The sequence below is a fragment of the Oncorhynchus mykiss genome, chromosome 11, assembly GCF_013265735.2.
Source record: "Oncorhynchus mykiss isolate Arlee chromosome 11, USDA_OmykA_1.1, whole genome shotgun sequence".
Classification (NCBI taxonomy): Eukaryota; Metazoa; Chordata; class Actinopteri; order Salmoniformes; family Salmonidae; genus Oncorhynchus; species Oncorhynchus mykiss.
In genome coordinates, this window is record NC_048575.1 from 50,377,682 (window position 1) to 50,395,911 (window position 18,230).

The 18,230-nt window shown below is 40.6% G+C and overlaps 1 protein-coding gene across 2 annotated transcripts; it reads right to left on the reverse strand.

Annotated features, from left to right (window-relative positions):
- Positions 1 to 7,801: 7,801 nt before the first annotated feature.
- On the reverse strand, positions 7,802 to 16,534 carry LOC110535860 (arrestin domain-containing protein 1). 2 transcript variants are annotated; one of them, XM_036935678.1, is made up of 8 exons: positions 16,319 to 16,534; positions 13,416 to 13,526; positions 13,071 to 13,121; positions 11,889 to 12,043; positions 11,588 to 11,773; positions 11,249 to 11,425; positions 10,769 to 11,000; positions 7,802 to 10,413 (listed from the first exon to the last, which is right to left on the reverse strand). In XM_036935678.1, the coding sequence occupies exons 1-8, from the start codon at positions 16,443 to 16,445 to the stop codon at positions 10,370 to 10,372; spliced, it is 1,083 nt and encodes a 360-aa protein (XP_036791573.1). In that variant the 5' UTR covers positions 16,446 to 16,534; the 3' UTR covers positions 7,802 to 10,369. The 2 variants fall into 2 exon arrangements, with proteins under 2 accessions (XP_036791573.1, XP_021476877.2); XM_021621202.2 differs by having other exon boundaries at positions 10,769 to 11,132; positions 16,319 to 16,532.
- Between the last annotated feature and the right edge of the window lie 1,696 nt (positions 16,535 to 18,230).

The window sequence follows — 18,230 nt, forward strand, 5'->3', positions numbered from 1 at the left end:
ACACTTTCTTGCTTTTCCGTCTTTCTGCAGGGAGAATCATTCAGACACTGTTCATCCGCAGTGCATTTCTACACAAATATTGACAATAGAGTAGATGGGATGGGGTCTCTTACCTTCAACACCTTGGTTTTCTTCTTTGGAACAAAGTTGTACATTCCCATCTTCCTCTTCCCTTCCCTAGACCCTGCAGACACATACGGACGGAGAAGTGGCAGATGGCGGTTCAAGCTGGCACAGTGTGTCATCACTAAATAAAGTGGACATGAGAGACAGTGTAGAAGAACAGTCTTCCCAGAAAGGAAGATGACTCACCCGGATGTGGCTTGGTAGAGACAATACTCTTTCTTTTAAGGCTCGGAGGTAGCTTCACGGGGGAGGGGGCCATTGAGTTTTCCATCCACATGCCTGCCATGCTCAACTCTGCTCCGTCCCTGTTAAAACGCTTTAGAACAGACTCTAATGACATCGGACACCAGTCATCATTTAAAAGGACAACATTTCTTGTTCTGGGTTAAGATGAACATTACCTTCAGTGCTGCTGGATTGGAGGCAGGTTTGCCCATAGTCTTCCATGCACACCGTGTCCTGGCTGGAGAGTCCACAGATGGAGAGCTATGAGTTTGTAAATCTGAGATCCCTGCTGCAACAGCGTCTCTACCATTGTCTGCAGGGGTTTGAGGGGTTTTGGTCAGTTTATGGGCTGTCCTTTGAGGGTCAACTCTTGCTTGCTTTTTTTTTTTTTGCATGCTTTTTTCATGCACAGTAAAACCATTGGAGCCAGTGACAGAGCAATGAACGGATGTCATCTTGGCTTTAGCTTTTTTGTTGACCTGCATTTTAGCACTCAGAGCCATCTTCCCCCTGGCCCCTGTGGGTATCACGGGGGGGGGGGGGGGGGGGGTTATTTTATCTGCCTCTGATTCCTGACTGACTCCCCTACTCTCCATGGCTGTCCTGGAGGAATCCTCTGGCCTCTCCACACCAATGTCAACAGTTTCACCTGGAAGATTACAGCTGTTAGTCCCATCAAATAAGATGCCACATTGATCACGTTCACACACTGTTAAGTGGGCAAGTGGTAGTTGTAAATGAGGCCAATGTGAGAGTGATTATAGCATAGATAGAACTCACCAGTCCCTCTGGATCTGGGGGCGTTCCTTTGTCAACGTAGATCTCTTAGCATCTACCTCACTACCTACCTGGCAAGCTGAGAAATATCACCAACATCTGGACAATCCCATTTGACATTTCAGCACAGTTCAGTATCTCAATCGCAGTACCTGTGCCTACTAGTTAGTTTTTCACCAAACTTTAACAAACACAAGTACTTCTCTAATCCATGTTCAGTACTTCTACAAATGATGCTGTACTACCAGAACCCATCTTTCAAATCGCAAAAGGGTTGTGTAAAACGTTGAGAAAAACAAAACAGAAACAAAGCTTAACCTTATGACCACACGCACATAGGAAAGCACTGAAAAGACTCCAAAAAGTACATGCCAAGTACAAGTAAGATCCAGAAGTTGGCCCTTGCAAAGGTTTAGGCAAGAAAGTAGCTTCGTACCTGCTTTCTCGATGGCCTCAGTTGTTGAGCCAGAGTGGGGGGGGGGGGGGGGGGGGGCGGACAGAGCACACTGCTTCCTTTCCCCACTCGCACAGTTCAGCTCTATTGGTTCCATCTGCACAGCCCAGATGGAACATGCTCGGTCAACATATGTGGCCCCTTTCAAGAGCAGCAGTGCATCAACCAGCCAGAGTGTGGCACAGCAGTACTGCTCCACAAAAGACCTGTCACTCTACAGCCACATTAGACACAGGGGAAAAAGCTATGTGAGAATGCCGTTCATAGACTACAGCTCAGCGTTCAACACCATAGTCCCCTCCAAGCTCATCACCAAGCTGTGGACCCCTGGGACTGAACATCTCCCTCTGCAAATGGATCCTGGAATTTATGACGGGCCTGCCCTTGGTGGTGAGGGTAGGCAACAACACCTCCGCCACGCTGACCCACTGATCAACACGGAGGGCCCTCCGGGGTGTGTACTCCCTGTTCACTCAAACTGAGTTGCCACGCATGACTCCAACACCATCATAAAGTTTGCTGACAAAATGAGGGTGAGAGGCCTGATCACCAATGGTGATGAGACAGCCTACATGGAGGAGGTCAGAGACCTGGCAGTGTGGTGCTAAGACAATAACCTCTCCCTCAACGCCAGTAGGACCAAGGAGCTGATCGTGGACTATGAGAGAAAGAGGGGAGAGCACGCCCCTCTCCACATTGACCGGGCTGTAGTGGAGCGGGTCGAGAACTTCAAGTTCTTTGGCGTCCACATCACCAAGGACTTAACATGGTCCACATACCCCCAGACAGTCATGAAGAGGGCACGGCAGTGCCTCTTCCCAATCAAGAGGCTGAAAAGATTTGGCATGGACCTCCGGATCCTCATAAAGTTCTACAGCTGCAGCATCTTGAGCATCTTGACTGGCTGCATCACTGCTTGGTATGGCGGAAGACACATTTCAATTGAATGCATCTCAGTTGTACAACTGACTAGGTATCCCCCTTTCCCTTTCCCAAATACATCTGCCTCGACCGCAAAGTGCTACAGAGGATGGTGCGGACAGCCTAGTACATCACTGGGGCCGAGCTCCCTGCCATGCACGACCTCTATATCAGGCAGTGTCAGAGGAAGGTCCGAAAAATTGCCTAAGCCATAGACCCATCAAACTCAACGCTGGACCTCAAAGCCAGTTCCACTGCGTTTTTTCATTGTTACACTCTAACCAGGGACTGATTTAGATCTGGGACACCAGGTGGGTGCAATTAATGATCAGGTTGAACAGAAAACAAGCAGGCTCTAGACCTCGTAGGCCGTGTTGGAAAAAGTACCTAATTGTCATACTTAATAGAAAAGGACTCAAGTAAAAGTGAAAGTCTCCCAGTAGAAGTCTAAAAGTATTTGGTTTTAAATATACTTAAGCATCAAAAGTAAATGTAATTTCTCAAATATACTTAAGTATCAAAATAAAAAGTATAAATCATTTCAAATTCCTTATATTAAGCAAACCAGACGGCAATTCCAGGGGAACACTCCAATACTCAGATATCATATACAAACCAAGCAAACAAACCATTTGTGTTCAGTGAGTCCTCCAGATCAGAGGCAGGAAGGATGACCAGGGATGTTCACATGATACGTGTGTGAATTGGACCATTTCCCTGCTAAGCATTCAAAACATAATGAGTACTTTTGGGTGTCAGGCAAAATGTATGGAGTAAAAAGTACACGATTTTCTTTAGGAATGTAGTGAAGAGTTGTCCAAAATATGAATAGTAAAGTAAAGTATAGTACATATACAAAAAAAATTCTTAAGTAGTTTGTGTAAGTGTGTGCTGTTTTTTTGTTGTTGTGAAATTCCAATAAAAATACTGTTACAAAAAAAATAAAGTTAGTCAAATTAGATAAGATTCTGCTACCATGGAATGGACAACACCTGTCTATTTGTGGAAAAATCACCCTGATTAATTATTTAGTCATATATACATACATATACACATCATCTTCCCCTCCTCGTCACTCACACCCCATCCCCGTCATTGCGTCTCTCAATACATACATTTTAAACGAACATACAGACAGAAAGTCAACACAAAAGCTCAGTTTGAATAAAGAAGTTAGGTCCAACACATGGAACGTACAGTGTCATTCTGAAACAAATGGATCACCACCATTCTAAGAAAATCCTTGTAGCATAATAGCTGATAAATCAGGTTCTAGGTCATTTAGATAAGGTTCCCGTACTTTGTTGAACTGACCTGTTTAAGAATGCAATGTGCATGTCAGATATGTCAATATCTGGCACCCATTCAAATATGGCACCCATTCAAATATTATCACTAATCCACTGTAAAAGGATGTTTTTCCTCGCTGCGAAGGTAAGGATGTTGTAAAGCCTCCTTTTACCCACAGAAGTAACATGCCTACTAGGGAGACCCAACAGTAAAGAAACTGGGTCCAATTCTAGATTGACAACTAGAATTCAATTTCTTGCAGAACACTAGACCAGTATCTTTGTAATTTGGAACATGACCATAAACAATGTGTTAGGGAGCCTGTATCAGTTTTACATTTAAGACATTGAGGAGAAGAGGAAGAGGTGTTAAAAGCATGTCTGTGATTTGGGGATATATGCAATCTGTGTATTATTCTTAACTGGATTGCTCTAGTACGATTAAATATAGATATTGTTTTTGCATATCTCCGAATGTCCTCACACATCTCTTTGTCAATAGTAACAGACAATTATTTCTCCCACACTCGTTTCACCCTCTGTGCGTTGACAGTAGAAAAGGACCTTAATGCATCATAAAACAAACTTACAGACATTTTCCTTTGTGGGGAAAAAAACATTATTTCACAATGACAGACACATCAGGGTTGCCAAACAAGGTGGTGCTCTTCAAAATATGTCTTACTTGTAGAAAGTAGAAAAAGTCCTGCTTTGGGAGTTGATATTTCTCAACCATCTGCTCAAATGACAATAAAATCTGATCAGCAAAAAAATAATGTAGTCTGCCTATGCCCTTATTAAGCTAAAAGTTAAAGCCAGCATCCAGCAATCCTGGACCAAAATCTGGGTTGTTAACAGTTGGGGTAAGAGCAGAGGTTAGTTTGGACCTTCCCAGGAAGCGTTGAACTGACCTCCATACTTTGAGTGTGTTAAGTGTAATGGGGTTATTGCAGTGATCCTTTACAGACTTGAAACTTCTGAAAATGAAAGATTCTGTAAGGGGTATTTTGAAAAAGAAGTCTCAATGTCTAACCAAATAGAGGAGTCATCATTTGTGATCCAGTCAGAAATATAACATAGGTGGGCACACCACTGATAAAGCCTAATATTGGGCAGAACCAAGACCCCCCTAGAGCCTGACAGCTGCAATACTGCCATCTTATCTCTTGGCTTGGGTTTACTCCATATGAAGGAATTTAGCCACTTACATCTTGTATTACCTTATTGGAGAGTAATACCGGGATCATTTGGATTGGGTAAAGAAGTCTAGGTAAAATATTCATTTTCAAGAGCGAGGGGGGGGGGGGGGGGTAATAGGTGACACATTAACACATTATTAACATTATTACACATAACACATTATTAAGGACAGCAGCCTGAGGATCATCGTATAAAACTTAAACCCATTTTATAAACTTGTCCCCTAGACCAAATCTAGTCAGAGCAAAGAATAGGTAGGACCACATCACACAGTCAAATGCTTTCTCAGCATCTGGGGAGAGCAGAAGACCATCCACAGCACTTCGCTGATAGGTTTGAATAACATTAAGAAGCCACCTGACATTGTTACATGACTTACGGCCCTTAATGAGGCCAGTTTGGTCCGCTTTCAAAATTAGTGGAAATAAGTCCTCTAGTCATGTGGCTAGAATTTTAGAAAGCAATTGTCTATCCACATTCATAAGGGAAATGGGTCTGTACAAGGAACAAGACTGGGCATTTTTCCTTTTTGAGAATAAGTGATATGTTAGCTTCCCTCAGCATTTGAGGGAGACGGTCATTTGAAAATGAGTGGTTCAACATATCAAGCAATGGCTCAAGGATCAGGCCATGGAACTCTTTATAGAACTCTTTATAGAACTCACTACAAAACCCGTCTGGTCCTGGGGCCTACCATTTTGCAGATTCTTCATTTCAAACATTATCTCTTCCTTGGTAACAGGGGCATTAAGGAGAGACCTCTGTTCTTCGGAGATAGTTGGGAGCTCAATCTTAGAAAATAAGACCTCCATTAATTTGGGTACATCATTTTTCAGTTCTGAGGCATAAAGATTTGCATAAAATGTCTTAAATGACTCATTTATCAACTTATTTTCACATAAATGATAGCCATCAGAATCAGTAATAGTAGCAATTGACTGTGAGTCTGCTGTCTTTTTAGCTAGGTACGCCAAATACTCTCCTGGTTTATCTCCATGTTCATAAAGCTTTTGCCTGACAAATCTCATTTTCTTTTCAGCGTCCTGTGTTAGGAGAGAGTCCAACGTTGATCTAAGGGCTGATATTTCCTTTAATAATAGGGAAGAAGTGGGAGTTTTAATGTAGTCCTTCTCTTCAGGTCCTAATTCACCCTCTAAAATGTTTTGCTTTTCACGCTTTTTCCGCCTCTTAGTAGCTGAGTATGACATAATCAGACCCCTGGCGTACGCTTTACAGGTTTCCCAAAGAAGTGAGGGGTTATCTATTGATTGAGAGTTAATAGAGAACAATTATTTCAACTCTGTAATAAAATGTTATGTAAATGTATGGTCTTTAAGAATGCTTGTATTCAATCTCCAATGTCTTGACAAATTGGATGCCCCATTGAGTTTTATGTCCAGGATCACCTCCGCATGATCAGATATGACTATGCTTCCTATCCTAGCGGATAAAACAGACTGCAAAGACGTCCTGGGCATGAAAAAGTAATCTATTCTTGTCTGACATCCATGAGGTACAGAGAAAAAGGTGAACTCTCTGTTGGATGGATTAAAGGTTCTCCAAACATCAGCATACCCCAGATCATCACAAATAGCTAAATCGACCTAGCTTGAGGAGAGAGTGAAGCTATACCGCTGGGAAACTTATCAATAAGGGGGTTCAACAAGCAATGAAAATCTCCTCCAACCACTGCAGTGTCTGAGTTTAATTCTGAAAAGTCTAGAAATACCTTAGTGAGGAAATCAGGGGGGTGGGCAGGGGGGGGCAGTAAATATTCATTATGGAAATATTCTGCCCTTGTAAAGTACCTTTAATTATAACAAAACGACCAAATGTATCTTTCACACAATTCAACACCTTAAGTGGTATGTTCTTTTTCACAAGAATCGCTACACCTCTACTTCTGGATGTAAAGGATGAGAAAAACACTTGACCAAACCCCCCCCTTGTTGCAATTTCAGATGCTCCTTATCATCCAAATGAGTTTCTTGCAACAGAGCAATATCAATATAAATATATATTTTTTAAAGACAGTACCTTCTTCCTTTTTAATGGGGTTATGGCTCCTTCTAATGTTCCACGTCTGTTACCTGCCATTGCACTTTGACCAACCAATATCCAGACTGAATCCTACTGTAAAGATAGGGTGGTACCTTTTTCCATGTGTTGAACTCTACTCATTCTCACCGAGCGTAAACAAACGCTATGAACCCTGAACCCGAACTATCCTAAACCCGAAAATTAAACATGTGAAAATCCAAAAGGGGGTTTTCCCACTAGCTAACATGCAGGGGATTTCAACTCTCCAATGTAGACTCTTAAGTCTGCAAAGCCAATCTATAGCCTCATCCTTTATATATATGGAAATGAAAATCAATAAAAATAAGATTGAAGCTCTTCCACCTAAAACCAAGCCTGGGCACCAATATAGATTCGCACATATCTCAGTCTGAGCTATAGAAGCAATTATTCATTGCTGCGACTTGCTTGCTAGTTGAGATTTCTGCTCTTCACACCGTTGTCAGTTTAGCCTACATTTCACTGATCTTAGTAGCTGAAAGCATTTTGTATTTGTGTCCTTCAAGGCAGCTGTCAAATATCACATTAGGCTAATTTTATATGGCGTTCTTTTTAGTGGAGGATAGGAAATTGGAGAGGAGCATAACACAGGACAAATGGGATGTAACAATGAGTTTAAAATGTTACTCTGCATAGGCTGTAAGAACCTTCATGTTTACAAATGACAAATGGGCCTAAAAATGGAGATGTACAATTATCCCAGCATAATCAACAACACAAAACAAAAAAATGGTGAAAAACAACAACTTTATTAGGTTGTGCATCAAGGCACTGTTTTTCCTATGCATACACAATTATTTGGATACAGAATAGTGAATTGTTTATAAGACAGTTGTGAAAAGTATAAATAAAAACACATCACATAAAACAGTGTATGGATCACAGGAGGTTGGTGCAACCTTAATTGGGGGAGGACGGACTCACAGTAATGGATGGAGCTCCATTACTGGCTCTGTTCCAGCCATTATTATGAGACGTCCTCCCCTCAATAGCCTCCACTGGTATGCATTGAGCAGTGTAAAATAATGAGTAAAGCATGCCATTGACATTCATTTATCAGCCACCAGAGGTATCTATAGAGTAGGATTTACAGTATGGTGTTCAGTTTCACATCTTAAAACAACAGCATACAGGGGGTTGTCTCAAAATGACCCGAACAGTCATTCTGATTCCCATGTAAAATAGCCTTTTGAGTTACTAAACGATCACCCATAATATTTTTTTTGTGATTAAAAAAAAAGCAAAGTACTTTCTCTCATGTCAAACTAACAGGAAGTCTGAAAAGACAAACTGAATAGGCGGGGAGCTCACCTTGACTGGCGGTTCTTTGAAAAAGACATGAAAGCAGTGAGCATCTTAAATGCTGTGAGCAGTGTTTGCAGTGACATTATCTCAAGCTAATATGCTGATACACAAAGCAACTCAAACATTGAAATTGCATGCAACATCCAATCCTGTCATACACCACATCATGGTTTCACAAATTATTTGTTAATCCAATTTACTGTAACAGCATCAGACAAAATGTTTGCTGTATAATTTAGTGAGCTAGCCTAAATGGAATTGTCAGCACTGTTTATCACTAGCTAGCTAGTTCATCTTGGCAATTTTAGTAGAAATTTACTTAACAGGGTGAGGTCTGGGTACTTCTCATTATATATATATATATATATATATATATATATATCAGACAATGTTCTGTCAGTCAATGTTCATATATCATGACTATCAATGATGTCAAGACGTTTGTATGAATGTTCCGTTTGGCATATATCTTGATGTAATGACATGACAACTGGATCTGAGTTTTGGGCAACCCTTCCCACGCTTTAGTTACATGCTGACTGAAGACCTAGCTAGCCAGTTGCTTGCTAACACAACACACAGATGAAAGCGGAAACCTATAAGTATATTTGATTTAGATCAATAGGGGAAACCTCAAATTGCAGTTGCTGTCACAATGCAGTCAAATTATGGCACCAGTAGACTAGCAACCTAGCTAGGTAAACCAAAACCCTTTAAATTAGGTAAGAGAATAACCATTGTTGTATTAAAATTAGGCTTTTGTGATATCAAGACAAGTGACCTTTGTGACGTCCCACCTCCCACCTCATGTTTGGCATGGGGGAGGGGACCAGTTATGATCAAACTATCAATGTAGAAGCAACTGTTATTTTTCACACTTTGGTAGTCTTACTTTGATCTGGTTTGGGACCTTTAAATAAATCTCAAATACAATCTTGCTGTTGAAAAGCTGCTTGCTGGTGTAAATCATATACAGGATATCCCATGGCAAATGCTAGATCACATAATATACCACAGTTGATTTCATAGCCAAATGAAGGCAACAGCGCTATGCGCAGCTAGCTTGATTTTAAACAACACTATACATCCTACAATCTGACTATAACTATTATATAGCAAACTAAGAATCTTACACAGTCAAACCATCAATCTCAGTGTGCACCTTATAAGATTAATCTGTGTTTTCAGACAGAGAGAACAAACCATAGCATTATGGGAGCATCCACTAAGCTAGGTGTGTTGGATACAATATCTAAACATATCAGCAGGACAAGTTCCACAAGTCAACTTTCAAACATACAATACTAAAATCTCTGTTCTTCACATTTCAAGCATCACACATGCAATTTCAACATATTCTCAAGGAAAAAAATATATACTGTAAAGAATGTTGTTGTGTTTCACCCCCCTTTTCACCCAATTTCAATTACGATCTTGTCTCATCGCTGCAACGGGCTCAGGAGAGGCGATGTTCGAGTCATTGCGTCCTCCGAAACATGACCCGCCAAACCACGCACCTTAACATCTGCCCGCTTAACCCGGAAGCCAGCTGCAACAATGTGTCAGAGGAAACACTGTTCAACTGACAACCGAAGTCAGCCTGCAGGCGCCCGGCCCGCCACAAGGAGTTGCTAGTGCCAAGTAAAGCCGGTTGTGACACAGCCTGGGATCGAACCCGGTCTTTAGTGAAGCCCTTAAGCACTGCGATGCAGTGCCTTAGACTGCTACACCACACGGAAGACCCCTAAACTAATCCTATATGACACCGACTTAACTTTAAAAACTTGGCTCCAGCTATAAAAATGGTTTATGTAAAAACGTATTACTGTCCTGAAAGTGCTAAAATTGTGTGAAAACAATCAGTAAAAAGGTGCTGCTTAACCAATACTAATTAACTTGAGGGCTGCCTGGCATCATGATCCTCTAGTAGAGAGGTTGATTGTAATGTTCAGTGTACAGTTGCCAGCAGTCAGTCTCTCCTGTTTCATGATGTTTATGTGTTGCTGATACAGCTCTCGACGTAGCTGGGAGGAGCTTCTGTAACAGAGAGGACAGCAGATATCAGTAATCAGACAGAAAGAGACATTACTACACAATACCCACCCAACTACATACTTTTCATCAGAAACGACATGAGTCATGGGCATTTCAAACGCTTACGAAGCAAAGGAATAAATGTCTACAGAATGGCAATTAGACTCTTATATTCATATTGGATATTAGCCAAGATTTAAGCCAGCCACAACTGATACAGTGAGATGACAATACAACACCAGAAACACTTAACCCAAATACTTAATATCAAAATGTGTAATAAGATAACTAAGTAAAAACTAAATAGCATTAGCACTGCCAGTCACTACAGGTTATTCAATAGGGGTCAAAGACTGACCATGTGGGAGTGTGGAGGTGCTGTACTCTGGCGGTAGTAGTGGGTAGAGGGTGGGCATGGAGTTGGCCAGATAGTCCATCTCAGCTGGAGGGGCACTGGGGGAAGAAGTAGAGACTCTCATCCTGGGAACAGGTTTTGGGGCTGGGCGGCGGGCAGGGCGAGGGGCAGTAGTACGAGGTCCTTGGTTATGGGAGGATGGCTCATAGCGGCTGCTGTGTTCTAGCTTGGCAGGCTTGGCAGAGGAGTAAAGAGGATCAGGGGTTTGGGGAGGTGGTCTGGAGAGCTGTGCTGACATGGTGTCCACTGAGATGTTTCCAATGTGGATGGGCAACAAAAATGACACCACAGGAGATTTCAGAGAGATCTAATGTACCAGGGAGTAAAGGGGAGAAGGTTTCATCAAAAAATGCGTGCTAAACTGAGGACCAAAGGGTTTGGCTGTAGAGGAAACGGTATTGTGAAAAGAGAAACGTTGCTTACTTGAATAAAGTATTCCATGTTTATTAGGCCACAGTCAGCCATAGATGACTGGCGCAGAGGAGGTACAATAATCTGCTCCTTCCACTCAGCTTGTTTGTCAGCCTTCACCCCAGTACCTTCCACCTGCACTAAAGTCCTCAAGTCAATGGTAGGCTTCTTCGTCTGGTAAGTCACTTTCTATTGGAGATGAGCACACAAAAATATGGTACAAAATGATGAGACAATAATGACCACATTGCAGCTTTATAACACCATTGAATAAATCACACTTGGTTGTACAACACTCTTCTGTTGTAAATCCATAGCCTTGCTTTATTTCAAGCGCTGTAGACTCAGTACCTGAATGAGACGGGCCACCACAGTCCCTGTGGTTTTCCCAGACCGGTTGTCGATCTCTGTGGTCAGTTTGATGACCTGACCAGGGGTGTAGCCCTTCATGTCACTCTGGGCCTTTAGCACCACCGTTCCTGTCTTCGCCCCCAGCAGGTAGGTGAACGTCTTAGTAACGGAAGATGAACTAGGTCCCTGGAAACAGGTGGGAAATATTAGGTTAAGACCAGATTCCCCAATGGCCTGTTGCTAAGACTTGGATATTTCTGATTAAGTGAAAATGTATCAAATCTGCTAGGGAAGAACTCACATGGATGTCAGGCACGTCGTTGAGGTTGAGGAGACTCAGCAGGTAGAAAGGCTTCTCAGTCTTATAGTCCTTAGAGAAGCGAGAAGTGTCGATGAAAGCCCTCACTCTGTACATAATTTTTCCATAGTTCCCTTCAAAGGATGTGGGAATAGAGGCTATATAGGAGGGAATGAGTAAAGGTATTAATCACATATGTATTTTCAGAGGCAAGAATACAGGCAACAGACTTTCAAATGGCCTCTATCTATTGCAATTGTTTTACAATTAAACGTCTTGAAGGTGTGCAGGTTTCAGGTGACAGATTTTAAATCACAACGGACAGCTGATTAGGACCGGATAGGTTGGTGTGGGTTTGTGTGGTGTGTGTCATGTACGTTGTTATGAAAGACCGCTATATCAGAGTGAAAGGGAATCCCTTCTCAGCTGGAAAGGCAGTCTGTCTGTCGGTCTGTCTGATAGACCTTAAATCGATGAGTAATGGGCGGAGGGGTTGTGATGTTATCTATAGCATAGAGAGCTATAGCACAGATAAGGGAGAACATGTGATACTGTTTTAAGAGTGATCTATCGCACTCATTTCCTTAGCATGCAAAGGTTTGAAACAAAAAGACAAGTAGGCCATGACAGATTGTTAGCATAAACGACCACCATGTACAGGAGATAGTATTACAACAGGTGGCTTTGCACACTTCAGGGCATCTATGCTCTCAGTCCATACCACACTAGTGAACAATTGGAGAAGAGGAGGCTAATGGGTACGAGGATAAGATCTCAAAAAATGTGTCAGAAAAGTTTATTACAGAGTTTAACTATAAGCTAATCAGGAATTATTTTTAAATGACTTATAACCCCTTGATAAAGTATACCTCAATAACAGATCATGGGCACGAGTAAACTACCTTACAATTACTCTCCTGTGTGCTCATTTGTAGCCCCATTTCCATTGAAAACACATGACAATGGTCCCTATGGTAATCCTCATTACCATTGATGTAGAGCCACAGGAAGCGGTACTGTAATGTATTGCTCACATTACTTCTGCTTATTGTGAATGAGCTATGTCAGAACTACAGTAAACTTACATGCCTCGACATGTCTAATTATAAAATGAGGAAAACCCCCATATGTTTAAAGGAATGTGGTGCAACAGGCCTACAAAGCTCCATCACTCAGTGGCCTTACCTGGAATGAGAAACTTGAATGGAAAAATGTGATCTCCCTGTTTCAGGGTTCCTGGGACACCGGGAAAAAAAAAGATAAACATCAGATCAGCTGGTTGGAAAACATTCTGTCCATTAACAATTGTTCATCTTCGAGGAATCACATTTTACTTTCAGGGTAGATGGGGAACCTCTGAGAATATGGAATAAATGTTTGTTTACCGTTTCCTTCTGACATACATAGGTGATGAAGGGAAATATCCATTACAAAAGAATGATTTACTGGAAGGTGTATGTTTAAATTAATGTAATGTTTGAAGCTCCAAAAAGGTGAGAAAGAAGCAGGTAAAGTCCCCGTTGACAGTACCTTTATCTGCCACAGAGAGAGTGCTGCTGAAGTACTGCTCTTCCACTGTCCAGTCTGTGTCGCCGATCTTGCTGGTGACACCACAGAAGCCTTGGCAATTCACCTTGATATCTTCAGGGATAATACATAGTAAAAAACACAGTAACATAAGAGAAGTTGAGGTCCTCAGACTTCATAACAAAATGGAGATCCAAACAGAAGCAGAGCATGGCAATGTATTATTGAAAGCCCTTTTAAGGATAGTTGACATTCTGATTGATATGTTCTTTTTTTGCAAACAAAGCACCTATTGTGGACACCTACTTAAACACGTCACAGAGAGATATATACACACAACAGAACTAAAAAAAAGCTAACTCTAATTCTGAGGATTCCAAACACAAAGACCAGTAAAAGAAAGACAAACATACATGTAACTACCAAAATAAAGGAAACACCAAATGAAAGTGTCTTAATAGGGCATTAGGCCACCAGAACAGCTTCAATAAGCCTTGGCATATCTGGTGACAGACACACACACACATCCTTTAAAACCCCCTTTGATCCTTTGAGATCCTTTAATCTCTTCTTCTAGCCATGGTTAAATAAAGGTAAAAAAAAAAAAAATTATAAAGAAAATGGTAGCCAAAATCAATGGGCAACTGGACATTTTTATACATGACCCTAAGCATGAGATGTTAATCGCTTAATTAACTCTGGAACACCACCTGCGGAAGCACATTGCTTTCAATATGCTTTGTAACCCTCATTTACTCAAGTGTTTCCTTTATTTTGGCAGTGACTTGTAGTTTTCCTGGTGTGATGTAATGCAGCACACTTGATCAGTTTGCTTTCCTCAGTTAGTCACATGCCTGGCTGCAAAACACACTGAAGTCACAAGCCCATGAGCACAGAAATTAAAAGGGTACTAAATGGTAGTCCCAGCGGGGATTGGCAACAGCTCTTAGCCAGCAGTGTGCATATTTATGACCCAAATTAATTAATAGCTCAATCAATCATAATTCTGGTTTGAGCCCAGTAAGACAGACAATCCTGGAGGAGGATGGCCAAGTAAAAACAAATCTATAAACAAACCCTGTAGAAGTATGAAGTGCAGTACTCTGATTGATATTCAGTTAAATACTCTGCTTACATCACACAATAAGTTTAATTCTAACTTCCCATTATTACTTTTTAAGAACATGAGAGTGGGTCCACTATTACAGACTAACAGTCTGCTCTGTAGGGAGTATCAGCTCTTGTGAAAAACTACACTGAACAAAAATATAAAACACAACTTGTAAAGTGTTGGTCCCAATGTTTTTGAAACGAAAGATCCCCAAAATGTTCCATACGCACAAAAAGCGTATTGCTCTCAAATGTTGTGCACACATTTGTTTAGATCTCAGTTATTGAGGATTTATGCATTGCCAGGATATTCCATCCACCTGACCGGTGTGGCATATCAAGAGGCTGATTAAACAGAGCATGATCATTACACACTTTGTGCTGGGGACGACAAAAGCCCACTCTAAAATGTGCAGTTTGGTTACACACACACAATGCCACAGATGTCTCAAGTTAAGGGAGTGTGCAATTGGCATGCTAACTGCAGGAATGTCCACCAGAGCTGTTGCCAGACAATTGAATGTTCATTTCTCTACCATAAGCCACCTACGTCATTTTAAAGAATTTGGCAGTACGTCCAACCAGTCTAACAACCACAACTCAACCAGCCTAACAACATGTACATCAGTGTGTTCCAGTTCCCGTCAATATCCAGAAACTTCACACAGTCATTGAAGACGAGCGGGACAACATTCCACAGGCCACAAGCAACAGCCTGATCAACTCTATACGAGAAAGATGTGTCACGCTGCATGAGGCAAATGGTGGTCACACCAGATACTGACTTGTTTTCTGATCCACGCCCCACCTTTTTTAAAGGTATATGTGACCAACAGATGTATATCTGTATTTCCAGTCATGTGAAAGCCATAGATTTGGGCCCAAGATTTCCTTACACGAACTCTGAGTAAAATCTCTGAAATTGTTGTTCAGTGTAATTTGAAGTCCTCACAACTCATGGGTCAGATAGCCAATACTGTAGTAATTTGGGAAGGTTATCAAGTTCATAAGGCATCAATTATCAACAACAGTGCAGCTAGTGACACTGTGCCCAGTATCGAAATGCAATGACGAAAGCTGCCCAACCTGTTTTTTCTGACCTGCAATGTAAACAAACCATGACACAAAACACCTTCAGTGTGACAAGAGGGCAATTTAGTTTCCATGTTGGCTAAATTTCAGAGAAAAAAAATAAAAATAGAAACCAACAAATGTATTTTCTAACTCCACGCACGGTTTCAAAACATGTTTGATCACCCAGAGTACAATGTTGTTGAAAAGATGAGTGAATTTGTGTTTTTGTTCTAGCAACAAGTGATCGGGATGAGGGTGACCACCTGTCAGCAGCCATTTGAGATCCTTGAAACAAGGAACACAGTTCCAGTTCCATTGAACAATTCAATGTTCTATCCTACTACTTTTCTGGAATATAACAACTTGAGTTTATGATTGCCACTTCTATGCTTGCCTTGCCACTTCATCCTTGGGTTCAAATGTTCATGGGCAAACAAATATTGTTTTTTGTTAGTGTTGTTGTTTTACCTTAAGAAAGGACGGTCAAATTTGTCCTTTCTGACAGCACCTTTAAATGAGATTGATCACCTTGTTTCCCCCCCCAACACATCTTTAGAAAGTGTCTGTTCGAGTGACAGCATAGTAATCAATTCAACATCCTAAGTTTTTACTGTAAATAAAATGCGCGTCACAAATCACAACATTGCATTCGTTTCAGTGGAACACGACTTTCTTGTCAGTCCGAGGAGACGAAGGTTTCACGACAGCTGAAAGAACATTACCTTTAAATAGTAGAGCTTGGGCGGTTGTAATTTTCAGCGTGCCTGAAACGGCATCTCCAGGACTATAAACAACTTTATTGTCCTTAAAAGTGATGTCAAATTCTTGCAGTTTTCCCATGTTTCCCATCACGAAAGGCTGCCACCGACGGCTCGGTCTATCACCTGTGCTCTGTGGTGGCGTTTTCTTCCCTTTCCGTTCAGCCTCCCAACGTGACGTCACTAACATGAAACTAGGTCTCTTATTTAAACGTCTCAGTTAAATACTTATTGAAATGTAACGCATCTGTCGTCCGGTAAACTAAATATCAGTTGTTTTTTTTCAATGTTATTTACATACATCAAATTGACTCAGAAAATATTTTACAGGACCGAGACGTGCCTCTAAAATACAAGTTAGGGTGTCTGATATGCCTACTGTATGGATAGTCAACACTTTCCCCCTTCAGTGAGTTTGTGAGATGACAACTCTATGTACATTTGCAAGGGATTTTTAAAATGTTTTTTTAAAATGAAAGAAAAAGATCACAGAAACAATAATTATATTACAAAATATAATAATTCTTACACAATGGGGGAAAAAACAACCCAAAAAACTATTTGTTTAACAGTTAAGAGTTGACCCATTAACCCGCATGCAGACTATTATCAATGAGATATGAATATGGAAGTGAGAGAAAGCTGCATGCTGTATATAGAATGAGATACATTCACTGATATTGCTGTTATATTGATAAGCTCACACCATGAAAGTCTGTGACTGCTTTTGGATATTTATGTCAGTTGGGATGGTGGTCAGGGACTGAAGGGTCATGGAGGTTGACACTGTTCTGTCATGTTGAGAAGTAATTGATGTAGAGTGGAAATAGACTAATGCTTAAAACACCTTAGAAGGAAAATATATGAAGAGTAATACTTAGGACGGGAATTATCACATTGATTCCATGTATTCAAAAAAATGTCAGAATGTATTTTGCAACACTTCGTAGAGTGATGTCAACAGATGATTTCACATTTGACCTTTCCTGTGTTGCCACATTCTCTTGCCCTACAATTCACCTCTGCTTTTCAACAAGTGTTCTATAACAATGGTAAAATTGTCTAACATTATCCAGTTCACAAATCCCCAAAATACTAATATTTGTATTATTTTTTAACAAGTACATCTGGACTTCAGTGGTGTAAAGTATAATAGTTTTTTGGGGTCTGTACTTTCCTTTACTATTTATATGTTTGATTACTTTGACTTTATTTTCACTTCATTTCTAAAGAAAATTATGGATGTTTTACTCTATACATTTTCCCTGACACCCAAAAGTACTCATTACATTTTGAATTCTTAGCAGGACAGGAAAATGGTCCAATTCACACACTCATCAAGAGAACATCCCTACTGATTTTTATCTAGAGGACTCACTAAACACAAATTCTTCTTTGGAAATGATGTCTGAGTGTTGGCATGTGCCATTGGCTATATGTAAATTGATTTGATTGTGCCGTCTGGTTTGCTTAATATAAGGAATTTTAAATGATTTATACTTTTACTTTTGATACTTGAATATATTTGAGCAATACCATTTACTTTGATACTTAAGTATGTTTAAATCCAAATACTTTTACTCAAGTATTATTTTACTGGGTTACTGTAAATTTTACTTGAGTCCTTTTCTATTAAGGTATCTTTACTTTTACTCAAGTATGACAATTGGGTACTTTTTCCACCCCTGCTGGATTTAAACTATAATGATTTTAATATCTAGACTGTGAATTTATAACTGCATGTTGTTGACAGTAAGTAATCATCTTGCTCTCTACCCTCCTTATAATCATGCCAAAGACAACCTGTTATTATTATATGCCCAGAAGAGAGAATGTACAAAGACTTAAAGCATTACTTCGTTCACACGTGCTGTTC

Excerpts from the sequence above, each read along its gene's own strand:
- LOC110535860 (XM_021621202.2), bottom strand. The coding sequence starts at position 16,445 with ATGGGAAACATGGGAAAACTGCAAGAATTTGACATCACTTTTAAGGAC. Across the intron at positions 12,044-13,070 it reads ATTCAAGTTTCTCATTCCAG|CCTCTATTCCCACATCCTTT; the intron begins GTAAGGCCACTG and ends CCTCCTATATAG. Across the intron at positions 10,414-10,768 it reads CACCTCCACACTCCCACATG|AAGCTCCTCCCAGCTACGTC; the intron begins GTCAGTCTTTGA and ends TCTCTGTTACAG.